At 44.0% G+C, this 24,756-nt stretch overlaps 1 protein-coding gene across 2 annotated transcripts in view; it reads right to left on the reverse strand.

Moving 5' to 3' along the window:
• Positions 1 to 327: 327 nt before the first annotated feature.
• ETV6 (ETS variant transcription factor 6) overlaps positions 328 to 24,756 on the reverse strand; it is a 138,983-nt gene continuing 114,554 nt past the window's right edge. For both annotated transcript variants that reach the window (XM_074872087.1, XM_074872086.1), the window contains exons 6-8: positions 7,451 to 7,593; positions 4,502 to 4,602; positions 328 to 1,177 (exon numbers count right to left, since the gene is read on the reverse strand). In XM_074872087.1, coding sequence (XP_074728188.1) covers positions 1,072 to 1,177; positions 4,502 to 4,602; positions 7,451 to 7,593 — 350 coding nt within the window. In that variant the 3' untranslated portion in view covers positions 328 to 1,071. The remainder of the gene's footprint in view (positions 1,178 to 4,501; positions 4,603 to 7,450; positions 7,594 to 24,756) is intronic.

Consider the following 24,756-nt stretch of genomic DNA (forward strand, 5'->3'; position numbering starts at 1 on the left):
GTAATACAAACCATGTGATAGGTCCCTTTGCTTTCTCCCTACGATGTGAGGAACAGTCCTTCACCTTTCACCCCAAAATTGCTAGCAGGTATAAGAAACACCCCTCCCTTTTGTAATTACAGATGCTTCAGCCTTCACTTTTTTATAGAAAGCTTTGAGCTGAAATTCTGCATTGTGGATGTATTGTGGGGGTTACATATATATACATATATATATGAAATGTTTCTATATATACACATATATATGTATTTGTCCCCGTCGTCCCTCCCCCCAGCTCCATTCTATCACTTCTTTGCTAGAGGGAGGGAAAACGTCAACATCAGTCTATTGCAGAGGTTTGTCACATTTATTTTTCTCCTCCCCGGAGCACTTAGGTGATTGGTTTTGGTCCATATTCCAGCAGTTAATAGCCACTCACAGGACTCATCGTGAGCCCAAGCTCTGCTGGGATGATAGCCCAGCCTATGCGTGAAGGGTGACTCCTCTTCGTTTGACAGGTATGTGTGGTGAATTCTTTTGGTAGCTTCAACATATTTCCCAGTGGCAGCACATGTAAATTGATCGGAGCAAACTGGAACCCTTGAGCAAATCCCTTCTGTGATGCTACTGTTTTATGCGGTGTTATGTCATGAGACTTGCACAGAAAATAAGAGCGCTCTATTTCCATAGGAAAGCCTTCCAAAAAAAAAAAAAAAAAAGCGTAATCTGACGTCTTGTCCTATGTGAGATAAGGAAAGTCAAACTGCATGTTTATTAGGGAAAAAAAAAACCAAAAACAAAAAAACCCCCAAAACTGAAACAAACCAAAAAGAAAGAAAGAACTCAAGGGAGACTTTGTAGGAACAGTGAAGTAGTGCATAAGTCCAGGCTTTCTCCCCTTTACTTTTCTGCCAGCACCACTTCTGCCTGTTAGTTTGTTTTGTTAAGGTGCTTCAGGTCCTGCGTGGTCTTCAAGCTAAGCGGCGACCCCAAGTACTGCGTCTGTGTTGTTGCTTCCCCTCCCAAACTGTGCCAGCCATCCGGGCAAGATGTTCCTCCCACGGACCCACAGAGGCGGTGCACCAGTTCCCTTCAGCACTCATCTTCTTGGTATATTTGTTCATCCAGTTCCTGGGATTCAAGGTGCTCGAGGCGGTCTGTTCGGCCACTCATAATCTCATCTGGGGTCTTCATGAACCTGCACAACAGAGAAAAAAGTGAATTTCCCAGTGGTTTCAGCTTTTACCTTCATCAAGACATTGAGGCCCCTGAGCTCTACAGCTCCTCAAATCATCTTTGCTGTATCCTCCCATGCCTTAGTATTTCCCAGCTTCTCCTCAGCCTGCTGATGTCTTCCCTCCTCCAAACCTGGAAAGGAAACCAAAAACATGACAGGCATTTACCCCTGCTCCTTGAAAGTCCAAAACTGAACCAAATCCTATAATCTTTTCCAAAGAATAGTATTTACTCCTTTCCTTCTCCCTCCTATTGCTTGCTGTTGTCACGTAAGATGCTGGTATGCCACAGGTACACTCATTTATGGTGTCTGGTGACAGAAACATTAAAGACCTTTACGGCCAGCACATTTCAAAGCAAAAGCACTTGCAAAGCGTGGAGAGGCAGAGGGCTACTGGTTTGTGCAGGCTTGTGTGTAGCTTAGCAAAGAGGAACACGAAACACCAAAGGTTTGGTGGAAAAAGTCAAGAACCGAGTCAGAACAAGTTCTGGGAAATGAAAAAAGCCCTGAAAGAAAAAGCTTTTGGGCTAGGGAACTGTGAGCAAAGACAGTCTCTTCCTGTGTGATTGTAGCAAGCGTAATTGTAATGAAGCAGCATCCTCTGTAAATGAATGCCACGGCTCCCAGCACTAATGTCTTGATGCAGTGAGTCTGCGGGGGGCTAGAAACAGAAACTGCCTCTGGGGAGGCACGGCAGCAGTAGGAAATGGGAAAGGACATCCACCAGCCTGCAGATCAGGTCTGCAGTCTTGATCTTTGCCAGGATGCTTTTGTGTGCTACTGCACAGAGATAGCACAGAAAAGCTCTGCTTTTGCTTTCTGAATTTAATGGCGTAGGAAGAGAGAGCGGCACAGGAAGGATGAAATCCTAGTTTAAACACAAATCACTTTCCTAACTCATAAGTACTTCTGGAGAAATTAGGATGAAAGATGTTTATGCTGGAAGTGTTACAAAATTTCACAGTCTTTCATTAATGATGTACTGGCTAACATTCAGCTGCACAAAATGTGTTAATCAGAGGAGCTGATTTTATTTCAGGTTGATGATACACTCAGTATCCTTGCCCCAGTGAAAACAAAACTAACTGACAGGAGCCTCGTTACTATCACCAACCCAGAAAAATCACTGCTGCAGCTAATGGGCAAGACTGGCCTCCTCTTCTGCCTCTGAGGTTATAAAGCTGAGGGCTTTTCATCTGAAAAATCCAAAGTCTCTCAGCAAATGCATAGCACAGCCTGGAACTAACCTTTTGCCACCCCTTCTAATTTTGGAAATCATGTGCACATATGCATTTAGGGAAAAAAAAAAAAAAAAAAAGGACGGTGACTCACTGCTGTGTCACTCCCATTTGTATGCTGGAAGAACACTGCTGATATAAATGGTGTTACGGTGGTGAAAAACGAGCATACAGAAGTGGTGAATCAGTCCCCAGCTACACAGTGAAAACGCATCACAGCCTACAGGCCAGACTGCCCTGATTTAAACCCTGTGCCTGTCTTGTTGATCTTGCATGAGGATGAAATCAAAACAGCGAGTGATCCCACTGCCCTCCCTACCTTCTGTCTGCTCTGTTTCCTAAACCATGTGGGAAATGGGCTGATGTGAACCGTGCCGCAGTACTTTGAGTGGTCTTTCTGGTCTGGGTTTTAACTCATGACAAGGAACTCAAAGCATGGGTATTTGCAGTAGCATTTGATTAAATTTTAAAAAAACAACCTGGAACTACAAGCTAATGAAGAAACAGTATCTGTGACCTCTTTATTTGCAGAAGACACTCAGGCAACCTATTAGAAACCCTTCTCTGACTCCATTTTCCTTAAAGCTCTGTATCTGCAGATGACAACTGCCTGCGTGTTACTTATAAAGTCACATTTCCTATTATTTCTGTGCTTGCGAGAAATAGCCAAGAAAGGCACATTAATGGCTTGATTTTTTGCAGCTGTTCTTCTTTTTCTCTTCAGATATAAATAGGTCTAAGAAAACAACATCAATAAGTTTTTATTGGGAATTGTGCAAAAAATGCTTTGTTGTTTATTTTCCAGTTTCCGAAGGAAATGAGGTTTATATGCTCATGTTTTATACTGCCTGGTGACCTTTGAGTCTGTTGGTCAATTTTGGGCAAGTCTGACAGAGGAACTGAGGTCTCCAAGGGTATTAAGTTTCTACAGTTTTGAGAAAACAGGGAGCCTGGTTGAGAAGAGATGGGACTCCTGTTTTGCTTGTGCCCCCACTGAAGGAGAGGCTCCAAGATAAGCACATTCACTCTTCAGCATCACAGAGTTCCCCCGGGGCAGCGCAGTCTTCACACAAGGCCATAGCAATGCAGGTTCCCTTGGTGCTGCTGCTGCTGGAGCAACCTTGTTTTAACTTTCCGCAAAAAAAAAATTAAAATCATGCGGCTGATTTTGCCTGTGATTCCTTCTTCCCTTCGCTCTCCTTCCCCCATCTAAGTCTCCTTCTAAGAGCTGACATAAACAAGACATTCCACAGAAACCTTTTCAGCTGTAGATAGTTTTAAGTGCTAATGCAGTTCTGTTAGCTATTTAAGAAAACAAACTCCAAGACTGCCTTCCTATTGATATCATTTCCAAGCACATTACTAGATCCAGACCACTGACATCAAAGCAGTCTTTGGTCTGAGTTCAGTGCTCTGTGGGTCAGACGTACGCACTAGGATTTGCTGGTCTAGTCTGAAGAGGACTGGAGTGCTCTCACTCTCCGCCAGCCGCACTCAAGTTTGTGCTAGTAACTCCCCGCTTTACCACTGTTTCAGGCACTATCTCCTAAATTCTTGGTTGTATCATCCAACCTAACACATTAGGTTTCATGAACAGCTCTTGCAGGTCCCTCTCTTCCTCGAACGCCAAAGCCGTGGTCATCAGCACTTCTCTGCTGTGATGCCGATGTGTTTGAGGAAATGCCTGATCCCCGCTTAGCTCTCACCAGCAGCTGTGTTTGAGAAGTCAATTTGGAGTGGGTTTTCCAGCAGTTTGGCTGAGATCATGAATCATTTAGCTAAGGTCTTAAACAATGGCGCAGCTTGCTTGAAGCAAGTGAAAAGACTTCTATTGACTCGACTGATCATTGAAACAGGCCCCAATTTTCGTAAATTGGTGGTTGCCTTAAAAGCTGGGAAGCACTGGTCTAGACAGCTTTTACAAATGTATGCCCATTGTCACCTGTGTTATAGCTGTGGCAATGAACTATCCCACACACAATTCCATCCTCACTCTTCAAAAACTAATTGTCTGTAGAAAGGAATGGTAAAGAAAAGAAAAAATTACCTGAACAAAAGCCTTTGTCCTGGCTCCTTCCGGATAATATTTAGTTTGTAGTAGTGGCGTAGGGCTCTGGACATTTTCTCATAAGTCATATTTGTTCTGTTCTGGTTTTTTCAAAAGAAAAAGGAAAAACATGGTGAGATGATTCATTAAAACCTTCCTAAGCCCCAAAAGGAGTTGCAGAACTATCACAGCTACCTAAAGTAACCAAGTCAGTTCAAGAAATTACATGTTCCCCTCTTCTGCTGTTTGCAGGCCCATCCTGCCCCTCCAGCCTTCATCACCCAATTTTTATGGGTCTCTTTTCATTCAGGGCAATTTAAGCAATAAAGTCTAACAAAAATACCAAGTGAGGTTTTTCTACAGTTTCCTGGATCACAGATATCAAAAGACTTCATCAACCACAAGAGGAGACATTAGATGGAGGGAGATGCTTATACCAAGCGGGATGTGACAAGCCTGTTCTTAATGAAACCACCTTTTGTAAGAACAGTGGCTAATAGACTGAATCTGTCAGCAATCCCTGCTAAGAGCGCCGTTCCTCTGGGATTCCCCTCCATTAACTAGTTAATGCTTGCAGAGCACTGTGGAGATTGAGAGCCTGTTTCTCCTCTTGTTATACAGGTGTAAATCAAGAAGCCCATTAGGTTGTACATCTGTTTCCAGGACAGAGCCTCCCCTTCATTTTGGAATCTGCTGATCCCAAAGGCCAGAGCGCTGCGGGGTGACTGAGGTACGGCCCTGCTGAAGCCCAGTGAAGGCAGAAATGATGGGCACTGGCAGCCCCCCCAGTACTGACCTGGGATAGCAGGATCAGTCCCTTCAGCTACATCTGCAGGAAGAGCATTTTTCTGGTACAAGGAGCCCTGGTTACCACGCTGGCAAAGAAACTCCCAGCAGAGAGACAACTATACTGGCAAAGCCGTGTTTGCACGAGTAGAAAGCAGCCATCTTGCCATGGGCAAAACATGCCAAACTAGTAGAAGCATGTTTTTCCTCTGTCAGCCTCCACGTTAGGAGTTTGGCTTGGCACAGCCCTGTCAGTCCAAGATCAGGCAGCAGGCTCTAGTGTTGACCTGGCTTTATTAAATTAGACTGATCTGCCTGTCTAAAATGTCCCCTAAGAGCAGATCTCTGCTTGCCCTGACTGCAATAGCTCTGCTAAGGGAGGCCACATAGAGAGCTCCTGTGGCAATTACAGAATCACATGACTCGAGCATGTCCAGAGAAGGGCAACGGAGCTGGTGCAGGGTCTGGAGCACAGGTCTGATGGGGAGTGGCTGAGGGAACTGGGGGGGTTTAGTCTGGAGAAGAGGAGGCTGAGGGGAGACCTCATGGCCCTCTACAACTCCTTGAAAGGAGGGTGCAGAGAGGGGGGATGAGTCTCTTGAGCCAAGGAACAAGCGCCAGGACAAGAGGGAATGGCCTCAAGCTGCGCCAGGGCAGGGTCAGACTGGCTCTTAGGAAGTATTTCTTTGCAGAAGGGGTTGTTGGGCGTTGGAATGGGCTGCCCAGGGCAGGGGGGGAGTCCCCATCCCTGGAGGGGTTGAAGAGTCGGGTTGACCCAGCGCTGAGGGATCTGGTGGAGATCAGAACAGTCAGTGTGAGGTTAATGGTTGGACTGGAGGATCTTCAAGGTCTTTTCCAACCGAGATGATTCCGTGATTCTGTGCCTAGTGATGGTTGCTCAGGACTGTGTCCAGTTGGGTTTTGAACATCTCCAAGAACGGAGACTCCACAATTTTCTCTAGGCAACCTGCTCCAGCATCTGACCATCTTCCTACTAAAACAGTCCCACAGCTGGGGTCTCAGGAAATGTAACAAGGGGCAATGTGAAGTCCCACACCTCCCCAGGTGGAGGACTTCACACTGCCCCTTGTTAAACTTCACCAAATTCCCCTTTGCCCATTTCTTCACCATTTCCAGGTCCCCCTGGATGGCAGCACAACCCTCTGGTGTATCAGCCACTCCTCCCCGTTTTGTATTGTCCGAGTACTTGCTGAGGCTGTGCTCTGTCCCATCATCCAGGTCATTAATGAATGTGCTCAACAGTATTAGCCCCAGCATCAATCCCCGGGGTAACATCGCTAGTGACTGGATTTTGTACTGTTGATCACAATCTTTTCAGCCCGGCTGTTCAGCCAGTTTTCAATCTACCTCACTATATTCTTGTCTAGGTCATACTTAATTAGTTTGTCTATGAGGATATTATGGGAGACAATCTGAAAAGCCTTTCTAAAATCGAGGTAAGCTACATCCACTGTTCTCCCTGCATCCACCGAGGTAATCATTTCATCACAGACGGATATCACAGTGGTCAAGCATGACTTCCCTTTTGTAGATCCATGCTGACTACTCATATATTCATACGAATATACTCATATGCGTACACTCCTATAGATATATCTGTACATACTCAGCCTCAAACTACAAAAATCAGGAACTGCTTTCCAGAGAACACAGCAGAATTACCCTCTTAAAAGGAAATACAGAATCCTGCAGCATTTGGTGTCTGTCACAGGACAGCATGTGAAATCTGAGTATTGGTGCAGACAGGAACACAGGCAGAAAGCTCCTGCTGAGATGTAGTACACAGCTCCTTGTAGGCCACATCTAACCAGAACACCCTTAGCATCAGGTTTTGGGAAGAAATGAGATGCCTTTGAGAGAGAAGGACCGTTAATTCTTGTGCTGCTCATAATCTTATAATTAAATGCATTTATAACTAAATGCCTTTAAACCAAACCAACAGGTTCTCTGTATGAAGGGTAGGTTTTAGTGCTTGAGGCTGGATGCTTTTGTATTTCTAATGTGCGTAGAATGAAAGATTACAACGTTCCAGGAGTAGTTCATATGCACATGCTTTCGTCCTTTTCCCCCTGTTTTTAAGTGAATCCTGTGATGTTACAAGAGGTGAAGTGCTGTAGGAGGAAAATTGCATTGCTTCCTTACCTTGTGGTTTCCCCACAGCCGGGCCAGCCCGTTGGGATCCACTATCCGAAATATTTTGGATTCCTTATCTTCCCATCGGATGAAATTTTCGTACCGGCTGTCAGAAAGCAGCTGATAAACATAATCCCAAAGCAACCTACAATCTGTGAAGAGAGGAGCAAGAAAATATTGACTTTTCTTCCTTGGGATTAATTCTGGAAATTTTTGGGTGGATGTGTAGTGAAAGGACAGTTGGGATTAGGGCTGAAACAGCTGCTGCAATCTGAAATGCAAATGGCTTGGTTGGTATCGACTGATGTTTGCAAAATGTACTGGAATATACAGCCTCTTCTGCTGCGTCCTAGTCCTCCTGACACTGACTGAGCATCTTTATCACATGAAAAGCTGCGCGAGACGACCTGCTGATCTTAGCTCTGTGTTTATGATTGTACTGATGCACGTAAAACTAACACTGTTGGCCCCGATGCTGTTGCTGGCTGTTTCAGTGGGGAAATCAAGAATCCTGCAACCTGCTCTCCCTGCCCAAAGCTGCCCCTTTCTGTGTAACGTGAGGGGTCTAAAGCATGGGCAATGTTACAGCTTTCCTTTGTATACTCCGTGTGATGTAAAATTGACACCTTCTACCATTTTTGAATTTGCTTTTTGTTTTATTTTTTTAAGGTTCCTGAAAAAAAACCCCAAGTATTATAATTACTTGAGTGCTATTGAGAGGTTAAATACTTTCTATTTGGATAATTGAATTCAAATTTCCTCTTGGCAAACACTCCTTAGGTCGCTAATTAAAGGTCTAACAGATACTTAGGTTTTAGTTTAGTGTTTTTCAGTTTCATGGCAGTCTCTTGAGACCAAGGAAGCCAAGAGCTGAGCTGCTCCTACTTCCTCCTTGCAACGTGTGTGCGCGCAGCACAGCCGAGTAACTGGCAGCTAGGAAATATGGAAAGTGAATTGCACAGAGCTGGGGGTTCTGCTGCTGTCAGAAACAACAGGGTTTTTATAGCTCAACTGTCCAGATCCCTAAGATGGCTGTATAGTTGCGTTTGACTTTTAAAGCAAAACCAATCTCTCGGAGATGGCTTGTTAGAGTGGTTAAAGCACAGGCAACCAAAGACATCTAGCTTCTAGGTGCTAAAATGGATCCTTGTCAGCCTCTTTCTATTCCTGTCTGTCTGTCTGGGGTTGGTACGTGTTACAATAGGGATGATGACATGTTCAGTATGAGAATATAAAATGCTTTTTGAAAAGGGATAGGAATAACACATTTAATGAGCAAACCTGAAATGGTTAGAGATTAACATTATTGATGGTATTTCCCATTTCTGAACTGTAAAAGAGTATCTCTGAAACCTGCACTGTGTCTAAAACCAGAGCTTAGTTTGCCAGTGCCCTTACTATAGACTCTCCCTACCAGTCCTACGGAGAACAAAGCAGTGTGTTTTGAAGAGATGACATCTGGCAAAAATTGCAGGTTTCCGTTCTGAAACCCACCCCGATGGTCACATCATCCCTGACATCTGCAAGAGGAGGAATGTGAAAGGAAAGAGGCAGTCAGATTTTTTGGTTGGAAAAACCTTATTTTCATTAACATTTTTCAGAGAAAAAATGCCCAGTCCCATTTGAAATTTTTCTGGGTTTTTAATTTAAAAAATGAAACCGATTTCCATTTTTTGCATTCATGGATGCCTGTGCTGTTCAGGGATAGCTTTCTCCTCTCACCCAGAATCAGGTACCTGCAGCTGGGACCAGGACAGATAGTAATTCTCCTCTGTGTGCATTTGCCAATGACCAGCTCAGAAGGGTCCCTTCTTGGCACACGGATGCAGAGAAGCCTTCCTTCCCCCGTGCCCCCACCCTGAGCCGCACACGTAGTCCAGCCGCTGCAGATCCCAAGCAGGTAGCAATTAAACGCTGCAGTGCCCAACACTGCTGTGGCTCACCCCTCGGGCAGCTCTGGGCACAAGGGACTTCCCCCGGGCTACGTGCGAGGGCTGTAGGACAGAGTGAAATTCAAAGTCTCAGGCTACCACATCAATTTTTGTCATCTTTCACAAATCCACAAAACCCAGTTCTTCCATCACCTTTCCATCAATGATTTTTCACACACGCACACACAATTAGTCTCTTAGACATGCACGTATTAGGAAAAACCTTCTTTTTTAGATTTCATTTATAAGGAACAAGGGAAGGGAGGTTATATTGCTCTACTGGTTTGTGCCTTTTAATAATGTGGGAGGTGCTCAGATAATAGGGTAGCAAGGGCCCACGTAAGTGGTTCCTTGACAATTCACTCCAGAACTCTTTCAATGAAAGGCTGTACAGAAAATGGTTTTTTAGTGCAAGAATCTTAATTAAGGAAAAAAACCCAACAAAAACTTTAACTGTCTTTTTGTAATGTTCCTTCGATTCCTCTAGCTCTGACTCCTCAGGGCGTATTTTACCAGTGGATCAGAGTTGGTAATACTACTGCGTTCCAAAAACAACCGCTTTATTTTTCCATCATCCTGTGTAATCTGTGATAACTTTAACAAGAAAACCTTCACAGTCTAGGTCAACAGTTCATGCTGAATTCACTAGTTTAGATCAGCTTTTCCCAAAGATCTCCATGCTTTCTTTCCACCCAGTCCTTTATTAAAATCACTGCAAAGGTGAGGTGATTCCCCAGGTCAGCAGCCCATCACGCACCGTGGCCATCGGTGGGCAGTCCTGGCCTAAACGCCCGTGGTGGGCTCAGGCTGGCCCCACCCTCTGTCTTGGTGGGAGCAGTTTCAAATCAGAAAACATTTACTTAGCTGATGTTCATCAAGATAAAAAGAGGCACTTTTTGGCCAAGGCAGGGATTTATTAGAAACCTGAGGGAAGAGAGGAAGGACGTGTGGGTCTGTTGTTGAACCAGCGCTTTGAGACTGTGCTGGAAGTTTGCTGAGGTGGTTGGTTGGTGTATGGCTCCATCGGGAGAGCGCTGCAGGAATGTGGTGTCCCACTGTCCATCATTTGGTTTTCCTTGTCCTGGAAGGAGTTGCCCTCCTTGGGGTCAGCGGGAGGGATGGCACTCCCGCTGAGACAAGTCATCGCCAGGCTCTGCCATATTCCTGAACATGCAGCCCGGGGCAGACACCCTCCAATTATAGTAACTTATAGCTAATATTTACAGTTCCACTGAGATATGATTTACCCTAAACTTTACTTTCACCTCATTATTTGCAAGATGTGATGTTATTTTTAATCAGTACTATACTGCTGTAACTACGCTCTAGAAAATTTCCAAGCGTATAAATACAACTCTTACCGATGAGGATGGAAGACCCCTAAAATCCCCTCTACAGTGGCCCCTGGAAGATGCCTCCTTTACAGCTGAGTGGGATTGCACAGGCAATGTGCGTTGCACATTCACCTCAGTGAGGCTAGCAAGTAAATTCTAGTTGAATCTAATGGCTTGGGTTATTTTCCACTGGCTATCATTACTTCACACACACTGACTGTGTGCCCCCCCGCTTCACAAAAACAAGAAAGCACAAAAAAATTCAGCCAGAGATATCTGGGTGGCAAATTATTGGATGAACAACAGAGCTTCAGACTCTGAGAAGAGGTAGGATTCAAGTGTGGATTTGTTTTTTGTTGCTCACTTAATTTCTAGAATGGATTCAGGCTAAGCTTGAATATAAATATTCCTCAAATGAGAAGAACTCAGATCTGCATCTTGAGATCTTCACAAGGAAAGTCCTAAGTGATCAAGGGCACCATCCCATATTCTAAACTGACTGAGCTGCTCAGACTTGCTGAGGCATTTAGTAGGCTGGTGGAATTTGCAAAAAAAAGCCCAACCACCCAAGTATCTTAGACCTCATGTTTGCTTCAACAAGAAAATTGAAAATTATTGAAAATTCTGCTTGGCTCCTACAACCACTTAAAAACTCATCTTCAAAAGCTACAGTTGTCTTTCAGCAAATTTAGATGTATGACTGAGTTGCAATAATTTAATGAGCAGACATGCATCAATGCAACTGTGGCAACTGTGTCTCAAGCCACTGCAAATAGGAAATAAAAAGCATTAAAGATTTAGGCTCAGTGCATTTCTTCTCACCTCTGCTGAGAGCTATGAACGTGCACACTGTTAGTTATCATGGACCAGCTGATGCTTGGCAGCACAATTTAGTTAATAAATGTATGAGCTCTGTTTGCAGAGTACCTAAATCAGTTTGCCTTCTTTCAAGTTTCACATGGGGAGACCTTTAGGAATTTGAGCACAAACACTGAGGACTTTTTTTGTTTTTAACCACAAATGATTTACATTCTGGGTATCTTTCTTCACAGATTGCACAGTAAAAAAATATGAGGTTCTGGAGGAGTCTCCCCGACTAACAGAGGAGCAGCAACTAAATAATCTACCATTATTAGGCAAGTAAAGACCATCTTTAATAGGACAATAAAGACTACAGGTCAAAGACTACCTGGTAACTCTTAGCGAGTGTAATGAATTTGGAGTACAGCAGAGCCCATTTGGAGCAGACTGCAAGCCTATGAAACTGGTGAAAACCCAAGAAAAGGCAAAGCTAGAAAACACCATTAAAAGAAGCTTCTCCATTGGGAAAAGAGGCACCTCCACAGAAGGCTGGTGAAAACAATAAAGAAAGTCGCATCCTCCAGGAAAGCCAAAACTGTTACATGTATTTTCAGGAAGGATGGAGAAATGGAGAGAATGACTTGTATGTGGCTGGTTGTTTTGTAAGTATAAATCTCTCGTTTGAGGAAAGTCTGGATGGTGTGAATGACTCCATGAAGACTAAATCACTTCCTTGGCTGTCAGAAGGCCTCCAAAGGAGCAGTCACATGGTGGGGGGGACTCTCCACAGGGTGTGTGCTGGTTAGTGAGCGATGGCAAAAAAGCACATGGATACTGCTGAGGTCAAGCAGGTTTAAAAGTGTGGGAGATTCAGTAGGGGAGTTGAGTCAGGGCTGGTACCTAAATTGTTTGGGCATGCTGCAATTTCCTGCCTTTTGGCTAAAATAAGCTTACTTAGAAATAACTATGTCTCTGTAGCACAAGGAAACATCATTTCCCCCTAACAAACACACACACACACATATGTACTTTTTTTCTTAAGTGAACTCAGATGGTTGAACTTTGTACAATCTGAAGGTAAAGGGATTTAGCTGTGGAGAGAGCTGGGACTGACAGACTTTAAGGCGATGTGGAATCAAACAACCTAGCCAAAGTGGGAAGGTGGTGAACGGGTCTGGCAATATGGCAGGGCTCCTGAAAACTGGCATTTCCATATCCCACCATTTTCTCAGCTGTACTACTGGGCAAGACTGAACTATGGAATTAGTTGGGAATTAGGGCAAACTGTACCTTCAAACAGAGAGGTATGGCTACACCTTTATCCCTGCAGTTAATGCTTCTAGAGGGATTTTTATAGTTACGCACAAGGTAGCAATAAGGCGTACTTAGCTGGCTCTCAAAATGTGCCCCATAAGCACTGCCCTATGTGTGCAAGAGGCAGTAGTTTCATACTCCTGCTCGTAACAGCCACGTATTGTACAGTCCCAAGGCTGGCAGAGCTAGGGTAAAGCCTTGGGGGCTGCCTGCCCACCCAGTCTCCTGCCTGCTGCTTGGCTGTCAGGGTTGACACTAGGCACAGGAAAAAAGAGGCAGCTGCACAGCCCTGGAGAGGGCAGGGGAGAGGAGACAGAACGGTTGGGGTTTGAGGAGCAGGAAGAAATCTCTCCCATAAACAGCAGTAGCTGGCTTTAAACCTCTCTGATAGCAGCAAACTTGCCTCCTCACTCTAGTTTTAACCCCTCCTTTCGGGTGGAACAAGCACCCAAGCTTCAACCACTCCTCCTTGGCATGGGAAAACTCAAGTTTCTCTTCTCTGGCTGAAAAGCTCTGTTTACTGCCCACATTTACAGCACTGCTTCGGTGGTGTATGAAAAAGGGGAGGCAGCAATATTGTCATTAAGAATCCCTTGTGACAGTCAAACAGACACTGTGTGAGTGGAAGCATGTATTTTAGATTCTTCATGTCAAATATCCTTGTAAGTCTATAGGCACAGCCTTCTGAACACACACCTAAAGGAAAACTGGCATATAAATACTTCCTAATGGCTGCATGATAGTAGTCCATATATCCCTTACAACTGAAATAGCATCTCAGAATGATCTATAAATTACACATTATGGACTTTGGCTTCTTAGTATTTTGATACTTGTCCAGCCATTATGAATGACTTCTTTAGTATCATTTGGCCGAGGTAGACCCAAGACGGGTAGTCTTGATGTTGCAGCAGTGAGAGGTCTTACACCTGTGCTCCCTTATACTAATGCTGTTAACAGTACAGGTATACATATGATAAAGACCTCTTTTGCTCAGAATATAACATTGCCCTGCACTGCAATATTTGCTAAAACACACACTGCATCTGAGAACCCTGTTGTTTAAGTGACGCCCACGGCACAGAAGCAGAGCTGGCCATCTTCATGTATCAACTACAAAATCCTCTCTTAACCACAGAAATGTTTTGCAAGACCCACCCACATTTTGCACTGAAGATCATTATATAAAATGTATTCGGTCTGGCTGATGACTGACTTGGAAACTAATATGGCTTCAGAGAGGAAGAGATCGTGCCAAAGTAACGTTGTCATACTCCCTCTGACATCAGCTGAGGCCTTACCCCTTGCTGAGTAGGTTAGCCTAAAATTTCTCCAGCATGATATCATTTGACTTAAATGGTTCTGTGATTTTTACCAGCTGAAGAGTTCTCCCAAGCTCAGGCCCCTTTATTTTTACAAGGTGATTTGTGCTTCAGCTGCATTTGTTCACAGCGAAGAAAACAAGTTCACAACTGAGACTAATGAACAGAACTTCTCTAGAAGTTCTCTGGTGCTCTGGTTTCCATAAGCACACCTGAAGTGTGGTCAGGATAGCTAACATGGTAATAATGCTCACGGTATCAATACAATGAACTGGTGGAATTCAGCTGGCCACAGCTGCTGCAAGAAAAAAGTCCTGATCTCCCTTCCATTTTATCCTTCCTTCCTTTCTCCTGCTGCTTACCTTGAGCTGGCTCTGTTGTAAGATTTCTCCGTGAGCTGACTTAAACAGAAGAAAACAAACCCTGCAAAAAACACCAGCTGGCTTTCTAGTTGAGAGCTGGATCTGCTTGCAGGAAGATCTAGTGAATGCTAAAGCCAGCACTGGGAAGGTGGCAAGACTACACTGGCAGAGCAGGCAAGGACAGGGAGGAAAGAGGGAGAGGCCCAGAAGGTCCTGTGGACCTTCAGCCTACAGTCTGTGATCGTCACCCTGGCCAGAGAAGGTCAGTAAGCCTCTGAGAAGACAACACTACTTTGGGGCATCTGGATTTGTTTAAACTGTAGCCAGAACCAAGAAATTGCAAAGGTTAATGGCTGTTCACTTACACCGAAGAAAGATTGGGAGAGAACTCCTGAGTCCTGACTTGGTTTAGGCTTGCCGTGGAGATGAAGACTAATTGCATTTTAACCACATCCTATACTGTGTAGCAGGCACAGCTTTCTGGACAAACCAAATGGACCTTCAAGCTAACTGGTACATGAAGCTCATCAGGCTGGCTGATACTGTCATTTTGGTTTAGGAGTATGGTGAGGACTGCGCAGCTAACTTGCGCTCATCACACAAATGGAGAGGGAGATAAAATAAAGCTGGTGTAAAGGAGAGAGAAGACACATGGCTGGACCTTTTCAAATCAGGTCCTGTATTCTTGCTGAAAGCCTTTTCTGTGGCAAAAAAAAATATTGGGAAAACAACAGACAGCACGCTAAGAAAGACGTGCTGTAGTAGGATTATTGCTGTGTTGAGACACAATCTAGCCTCAATATCTATCTAATTCCATGACGTACTTATTTTAGCAGACAAAACTAGAAGAAAAAAAGTAACCAAGCCTCGTGATTAAGGGGTTAAGTGGGTCTGAGGACTGGGGGAGCACTGATCCTGAGATGGAGCAGTCCCTGCTCATCCCTATATGGCAACCCATGTCCAGGTCATTGAGGGAAAAGAGTTTTCTTTCCATGAATGTTGGCTGCTGTTGGAAGCAGGATGGCAAACTGGTACAGTAAAGCCAATGTTTCTATGTGGAGAAACCTCTTGACAGACAACTGTTTGTTCAGCTCAGTAAATTCAAGCTGGGGCTGAGGAATGAGGTTGCCAGATCGCACAATACAACAGTTGTATGTTGCTTCTGTCTTGTACCCAAGTGCCGAGTGGGAGATCGGGCAGAAGGAGAGCAGAAACCTGAGACTGTCATCCTGCAAACAGTTGTGCTGTGAGGTTGTAAAAGTAACACAGCAAGATGAGGCCAAGCTTTGTCTTTGGCAATAAAAACTTGTTAAGGGGAAGGAGGATCCAAAAGGTTCATATCCCTCATGTGGCTGTAGGAAAGCGCACTCAAATCACAAAGAATATGTCATGGATGGGCCAGAGACAGGTTGTCAGATGAAGAATTTGCAAGCTAAAGTCTTAAAGCTAAAGTATTAAAAAATGTGATTTTTTTCCCCCTCTGCCCTGTTCTCCCATTTCATCCCCCCATCTCCACCAAACAGACAGGTATTTCCAGTATTAGAGTCAAGTGTTGTTCTTTTCCTGTTCCACCACAATGGTAGAGAGCACTCTTCCATTTATCATGCTAAAGAAACTTGCCTCTGATCCTCCTGTGGCTTTTCCTCACCTTTATTGCTCATGAAGGGCAGTGACTAGGAAATGAGTGAGAAATTCAACCTATGTTCACATGCACATCCTAGAAACACCTCACAACCACTATGACATCAGAAAAATGGCCAAACAATTTAATGAGAGGAATTTAAGCATTAAGGATGAAGCTTTATCTTCTGAATTCTACTTTAGAATACAGTAAAGTAATTCCCAGCAAGAGTAATAATTTTTGACCTCACAATGTGAGAATCCCCAGTATCTTCTGTCACAAGCTCCATTCACCCTCAGGATCAGCCTTCTGAGGTATCAGAGCTGTTTTGGTCCTTTTCAACAGCAGAAAATTGTTGTTTCCAGGAGACTCCTGCCCAAGAACCTTACTTTTGTGCTCCATCAGAAAACTTTGGGCTTTGGAGGTGTGAGTGTGGCTGGAGGACATGGCTCCTGGTGTGTTCCCAAGAAGCCACCCGCCCCCCCCCCCCCCCCCCCCAGCCCCCCGAAAGGACTTCTTCATAAGCTGTAAACTTGCCACTTCTGACAGGCCCCTTGCAGAAAACTGAAATGTGACCTCCCCTTCTTGGGGTTAAATCTCCACATGAAGACAGAGCCAAACTCTTAAACTCTCTTCCCTTCCCTGAACAGAGATGGAAAACAGTATATTGCTGAGACCTTCTTTATATCTGGAGTCTTACCAGTTTAAAGGTGTACATTTGAATTAACATAAACTGATGTAAGCTTTTGTATGCCACTTCCACCTGATTAGTATTAAAATCAGACTTAAACAGGACTGTCTCTGAACAGAGTGTAGTGTCAACACTACACTGTATTTTCTTGGTTTAACTAAAAGGGTTCAAAGTGATGCAAGTTTGCTTTGTAGAAAAAAAATCTGAATTACCGACACAACTCTAGCCTGAAGAAAGTGTGCGGTATACAGGGGAAATAAGGGGCTAGTTTTCACTAAAAGGCTGGTTTCTTAAAAACGTGTTTAACATCCTGCTGACCCCAGTGGAGTCTGAGGGTACTCTGAGCCCATTTAGACATCTGTGTAGCCATGGCATGTAGATGCTGCAGTACAGTAACGAGAAGGATGAAATCTCAATGACTGAGCTTTCCTATGGCTTGGTCAGTCCTGGCTTCTGAGCGGATGAGAACAAGCCCTGACTGCAATTTCTTCTCCTGTAACTGTACAGTAGGAATGGAGGTGGCTGTAAAGCAAGACACTCCACAGAAAATCTGCAACCACCTATCCAAGCTACTGCCGTTCAGCTATTCCTTGAGTGTCATTCGTTAAATTGGCAGGGAAAGCACACTTTCATGCTGAAATTAATTGTTAATGCCATGTTAAGATGACTCTCAAGGTTATAATGAAAACTCCTCCTATGAATATGAACTCCATGAGCCTGACTCTCATCCATACTTCAATCTCTTTATAGTAGTCTGGCTTTCCACAGGGGGCTTGAAATACATGCGGCATGTACCGCAAATGTAAGTGTACATGACTGCAAGGGCGAGCGATTAAACAAGGCCAGTGACATTATCATTGTCATATCCAAATGGGAGTGACAGGCCATGCCTACACCAGGTTCTCAGGTTCCTTCAAGGCTCCAATCTGTCTGTGTGAGCTGCTGCCCTATGGGGAGGAGGGTCAGCTGCCTGGAAAGCACCCGAACCCCCACTGCTTACAACTTAGTATGCTTAAGTGAACCACTGTTTTGGTTTTCTGTAGTTCACCAGGCTGTAACTGTTCTGAGATTGTCTTGTCACAGTTGTCCCCAAAGTCTGTGCTTCACAAAAGCCTACCAGTCAGTACTATGCTGTCAAACCCTGCTGGGATCATGCCTCATGACAGTGGTGAAAATAGCCCTGGCAGTCTCAGGCATCTATACAGGTAGGCTCCTGTGGTATTAGCAATGACATGAGCTGTCTTAAAAAAACAGAATACCTCTAAGGAAGCGTACAACAAAAGCTAAGTCTCTACAGCTTGCTTTGTCAGCACTCGTTCTCTGCAAAGGAGGAAACAGCAATCGTTTTCAGATAAGAATTCACCACAGTGAAGCTTGTGATGCACCTCTGGAAGGGGGAATAGTAACGCATGAAACAGCGATGCACACCACTGGATGGGTAGTAAGCTGGAGCACTGGTGCACACAAGGAACCTGACTGGCGTAGGCTCCTCCTGATATCAACTGCCACAGCAGGTCTGTGTGGACACACCTGTCCACATAAATGACTTTCTTACAGAAGAAGATTTCTACTTACCAGGCAGTATTGTCATTCTGGAATAAAAAGCCACTTACCAACTACCAAATGACTATATGAGGGAATTAGGTTCAAGCCTTTACTACTAACACCCGCTGTGTTCCCTGCCTTATACATGTAGACAATTCATATCCAAAAAACAACAAAAAAGACCAGACTGGTTTGGGTTCAAGAATCCAAGTTACTGTCCCAGTAGCACATGGGCACAGTTGGGCAGGTTCTGCTTTTACTTGGAGGATGTGACTACAACATCGATGCAGAAGGGGCTGCATCACAGAGACGTTACAACTAGCTTTAAATGCTGCAACAGGCAAAAGCAGCAGCAGATAGCTCGGTCTAAGTTCTGTACTTAGCCTCTCAAGTTTATGGCTAGCTTGGGTCGCTGTCATGATGAGATACCTAGTGAAGAAAAAAAGACAGGGAAATACCAGGCTGACCAGTAGTTCAGGGTATCGGTTGTTCCAGTTTTAAATTGGATAATACATTTTTTTTAACAAATTGGAGCCTGTAAATGTGAGGCATTACAGCACAACAAAAGGTATTACTAGTCACCAGAATCTGGAAGTAAATTTAACCTACAATTCTGAGTGGGGGACTGGTCAGATGGTGTCTACTGATACACTGTACTGTGTGACTTTATTTTCTATGCAGTATAGCGCTCTCTTTCCAACACCTCTCACCAACAACTCTTGAAAACACCTTTCACCTTTGCATGCCCTTCCTTCCTTCATATTTACCGTGTCTGTTTGGACAGTAAACTCTTCGGAGCAGGGACTGTAGCACAAGAGAGACTATAGATACTACTGTCTTGCAAACACTAACCATTAAATGGAGCAGGAAGCTGCATCCCTTCTGTGAGGGCTAATGGTATCAGGTGCTGCAAAACTTTTAACTCCTAAGTTGTGCTTAGTTGTTGGGTTTTACCCCTTTACTATACAGGCGTAACTGTTCTTTGCCTCCTTTCCCACCCTCTCTCCCTATCATGCAGCACATGCCGTTGCACAGTAACTGTGCCTCTACTATTTTGTAGAGAAAGGAAAATAAACTGATGTGGTGTAACCACATTTGTGCAAAGGATTTTGCTGGTATACCAATTAAACAAAAAAAGATCATCCTACAACTTGACACAGTCGTGGGAGTCACATGGACACATCTGGAGCAAACAGAGGCACTAGGGCTCTGGTCCCAGTAGGTGAGTTGAGGAGACACGGATGACCAAGGTGCCAAGTTTTGAAGTGTGATGTTTAAGCTCTAAATGTCTAGTGTTATGAATCTAACAGCTTGATCAGCAGAGCTTGGTTTTCTTATCCTCCTTTAAAAGAAGCTTTTCAGCTCAACTCCAAAGTAAAAAAAAATATTAGTTAATTAGCAGGGTTTTTTAAGCACTACGTTTGTGGAAGGTTCACTCAACTAACCCCTCCTGTTGTTTCCCCTCCCACGCTAGTTTATAAGAAGTGATTAAGTTTTTCAGACAAAGGGGGAGGAGAATCCCTGATCCTGCTCCCCCTCCAACCTCTCTCCCCACACAAACCAACCAAACTACTACCCTCACAGAGCTCTGGGGTGGAAGACCTCCCCATGCTCAGAGCTAGCACATAGCCTACGCGCGTCAGAAGTGCTGTTTTGTAGATTTTAGTAGAATGTGAGTCATTCATAGCTGATGCACTCGTAACAGGGGACTGCATTTTCAGTTTCATCACTCAGACTGTTTTTATTGAGAAGTCACTTATACGTGTCTTGCTACAAATCTGCGGGGTTCATGCTACGCCCCTGTACTCTCTGGATGTGTGGCACACTGAGGGGCTGACGCAAGTCAGAAGTAAACTGGAAGTAGATCTCTTTCACAGCTTTGGCAGGGTAAGAATCTTGCCTGTCCTCATTCCAACAGCGGCCAATAGTTTTATGGGCCAAACCAATACAGTGGTAGACAATGTGCCTCTGAACAGTTTAAAGATTACCTGGCTTTTCCTCAGAACCCTGAAGGGGAAGAAACAAATCTGGCAGCTCATAAAGTCAGATACAGCCCAGTTGCTAAGGTAACCCAGCTGATAAGAACAGCATACCAATAGACAACAACAGGCACAAGACTCACCTGCCTTTAGATTCCGCTCCCCCAACCAAATGCAGAGCAGAATCAAAAGCAATAGGCAGGGTGGGGCTCTGCAGAGGAACAGCTGTGCTCATCCTTCTAAGCCCTACGAATGGGATAAGTCTGCCTCAGACACGGAGCTTAATGGGTTTTATTGGGTCCCAACTCCAAGAGGACAGGGAGCCCTTGGGGGAAGCCTAGCTGCACCTACCACTGCTCTATGGCACTCTGCCTTTCACACCCACGTAGTCGTGTCGTTAGGATCTGTACTGGGCAACGCTCGAGTAAAGGGGTAGTTATACCTGTATCCTAAAGTTTCAGTGCCAATGTTTGCTGTGGATTAGTGAACAAGCCTGTCAGTTCTAGAGAGCTAGTATAAAAAAAGACGCTGGGAGCTGGAAATCCCAGGAACCTGCTCAGCAATGGATTTCCCCTCACAAGAAACATCCAGAATTGTATTAGTGGGTTTTAAGCCACTGAATCAAAAGTGGGGTAAACACCAGCATGTCATTAGATGAATGTGGATGTTTCTAAGCCAACCTCTACGTGATAAAAGTTAGGACAAAACCAACCCTGTTGTAGTTGGATAATCCCATAACTGCCTCTTGCCAGGATTCATGTGTCTTCCTTTAAGCCACTGACAGGTTTCTGGTCAGATCTACTATGTCAGTTCCCATTGCATGCTAACAAGCTGAGGTGGACATGGATATCTGAAAAAAAGGACATTTTTGACACCTAAATAAAGTGTTGTGGTGAAAACCTGCCCTGGCTGAAGGTCAACAGCAGAGCTCCCAAGGAAAGCCGTGGGGACAGAACTTGGGGATGGCTGTAGGGAGGGTTTCTGGTGGCTGTGGTTCCACCAGAGCTGCCGTTCATGCCTCAGCCCTATTGCGCTACAACTGCCTGCCAACGCAATAACCCCCGCCTCTCCCTGTACCTTGGGGAAGTACCTTTAATGAGATATCAAAGTCCTAAAATGTTTGATAACAAAACCCTCCCAGTCAGAGGTGTATGGGGAGTGGAATTTCCATTCTGCAGAAGAGCTAATTTCAGGCGCCTCTCTTGACTGAAACTGCAACTGCGTTAAAATAAACCGAGAAAAAATAGGAAAAAAAAAAAGGCTTTTTTTTTCATCCACAGAGTGAAACCCTTGGAGACTATTTCGGGGGAACCAAGGTGGAGTATTTAAAAAATTCAGAGCTAAAAGTAAGCCAGATAGACTGCCTGCTTTGCTAGAGTCCAAGTTAGGAGCTATCAACAAACACTGTTGCTGCTTCGAAATAGCAGTTCCAGTGGGGAAAATTATCCATTACGCCACTCTGCTAAACTCCCATTCTGAGGTATTTTTAATATTTTTAAGTGCTGTCTTAGCTAGATGACTATTGATGCCTTTAACCCTTGCCTGGTGTATTTACAGGGGATGCCTTTGGATCATCCCAACACAATGACCTTTCCTTCTGACAAAGTTACAGAAAAGACTCATGGACATTGTGTTGAGAAGATAGCTAAACATAATTTTTAAAATCAACTCTAGCCATTGTTGAATAATATATGGGACCTTAATGAGTAACATAAAGATACTTTATGCCTCTTGCTTTGCTAGAAAAGTGTAAAATGGCCTTAGAGGAAAAGAGAATAAGACCTTCAACTTGAAATTCTTTGCTGTAAAAGGGAAAGTGCTTTACCAGTAAAATTAATATTTTGAGAAACGATCTTACATAAAAAAGTAGGAGAGATTAGTCAGCCAGTGAGTAGAGGTCATTATTTTGTCTGACAGGAAGTCCAGAGCTCTATTGATCGACCTCCTGAAAACAGAATATTTGTGGATAGCAGCAAGCGAAAACATTGTTTTCTTTCTCAGCATCAAGTAATTGCGTGCTGCATTTAAAAACAGACTCTATCTACAAGTAAACAGGTTTATGAGGCTGTGAGGTATCTTAAGTCCAGGAAGAATTCCTTTTACAATTTAAAATATCTGAGCTGGGAATAGAACATGTTCTGGAGCTCAGCCCAATGTTTTAGTCAGCAGCCCATGGGGCTTCCCTGGTAGCTGCTCCTCATCGCTATCTGCCCTGAAAATCACCTGCATGCAAATGGTTAAGCCAGGAGAAAGTCAAGGCTCTCTTCTCACCAGTGTAAACAGGTAAGTACTCAGCCCTGGCACCGGACTATTGGTAAATCTTTTCATTACCCAACCCATCAGTCTTCCCCATCCACAAAATGGAAATAATGCCAGTGATTTTTAAAAAGCTCTTTTTAACAATACATCTGTATTGACGTATATTTGCAGTTTAAGAGCCAAGCGTTGTAATTTTCATGGTCTCTCTCAAATCAAAGTAGTAAGCCATGGTTGGTCAAAAGCCTCCATGTTAACTATAGCAGTGTCAGCGAAGACAAGGACACTCGGGTGGAAAATAGATTTATGCTGACATAAAGACGAAATGCTCTTAAAATGAAATCGCTTAACGGCAAAAGCTCTAAATTGAAAGAAAGGTAGGTACTGTCTTTCTAGAGGGCCTAAAAGTATGCTGCCATTGAATTCAATAGCATTGATGAAGTTGACTTCAGGTATGAAACATGGTCTGTCTACATTTTCAGTAGTAATTGGGGTTTTGTCACCTTTAAATAGTGAGGTCTTTGTAGGGTCCAGCTACAGTTCAGGAGCCATTACAACCCGACCAGAATAGCACTAGTTTGTGCCTGTACAGCAAGCGAGGCTTGTTGGTGTTTACAATTAAAGGACACGGGGCACTGATGGAAGTACACTGGCAAATTTATCAGTAGAAATCTAAGATGTTAGCAACCACCAGCTATGTAATCCCCCGTGCCTTGGCCATAATGCACTGCCCTCATCTGAACTGAATGCCTGCATACACCTCAGATCTTTTTGGCATGAAATACTTCACCAGCTCTTTAAGACATGCCACCCGTGCTGGTGGGTCTAAGCAAAGCCATCAGACTGCAAGTGAAACCAGCTAGGCATGCAAATATAGCCTGTGTGTAACACTTTAAACTACTACACGCAATTGTTAAGCAACTGTGTTAGACCCAAACATCCACGGGCTTGGGCTCTGTTGCTCTGCTAACAAGACAGGGATGGAAAGGAGGTGGGAGTACTAGTTATAGAGCTGGCGTCACTGGACCCAGTCCACAACACGCAGAAACCAAAGATTCCCAATTATGTAAGAAAATTCCTGGGTTTAAATTAAAAAATTACACTACCACCTGCTCTCCATTGTTTTTCTTACATTTTTTTCAGTCTAGGCTTCATCCTTAGAGAATGTTTCCTTCTGGAAAATAAAAATTAACAACCCTCCCAACCTTCCAATAGTACTTTACGGAAAGGAAATCTCCAGTGATGCAACCAGTAGGGTATCTTCTCTGCCACAGCATTAAGTGCATTTCTTAACTTGCTGAGGATAGCGTGGGTAATAAAAATCAAAAGGAGAGAGACAAATGTCAGCCAGGCAAAAATGTCAAAAGATTAATTTCTCTAACCCATGTCTCTATTATGTGAAAGGATCACGGCCCTTGTTGTGCTTGAAGTTTGACTAGATGGTGAGATATGTACCTTTTGAATTTAAAGTGGTTAAGTCTTAAGAAAACAGAAAATCTTCCTCATTAAAGCTGAGGCAGCACCACATCTGTAACAATTTAAGACATGTAAGGACGAAAAAGAGCAAGGTGTTTTAAAATGTATCTCTGTGGACATGTGTAATACCCCACAGGAGCTTGGTATCACGTTAGCTCGCTGCTGACATAAATGCACAGAATGTTTTTGGGCGCGGTGTGTATTTACATCTCTCAAAAGAAATTGGTTACTAGGGCATTCAGCATATTTCTGAAGTGGTTGGATTCCCCTTCCCCCTCTTACTATCTATTTACAGTTTCCTTTCAAGTACAAAAAACATTTTCTGTAACCTCAGCTTCCTGATTCAGCTGTTGTGATGTCAGTTATTTACGATAACAAAAGTGAGACAATGCCTGTGGTTTGTGTGGGACAAAGGCAACCTTGTTTCTGTAAAAAGGGACAATCCTACTGTGAGAAGCACAGGAAAACCTATGAAGTAGGACTCTGAGGTGGTATTTCATTAGTCCTACCATCTCCATAATAACAGGTTTGACACCGCATTAGCTCAAAGGCCACTGACAGAAGGTTTTTTCCTTTCCATAGGACTGGACACTAATGTGAATGCAACTCTTGGAAAATCACCTCTTTGCAGGACAAGGCTTTGGAGATAGGTATCTTGGGAAACAAATGGCTTGCTAGTGGCT

This window comes from Strix uralensis, chromosome 5 (assembly GCF_047716275.1).
Source record: "Strix uralensis isolate ZFMK-TIS-50842 chromosome 5, bStrUra1, whole genome shotgun sequence".
In the NCBI taxonomy this organism is placed as follows: Eukaryota; Metazoa; Chordata; class Aves; order Strigiformes; family Strigidae; genus Strix; species Strix uralensis.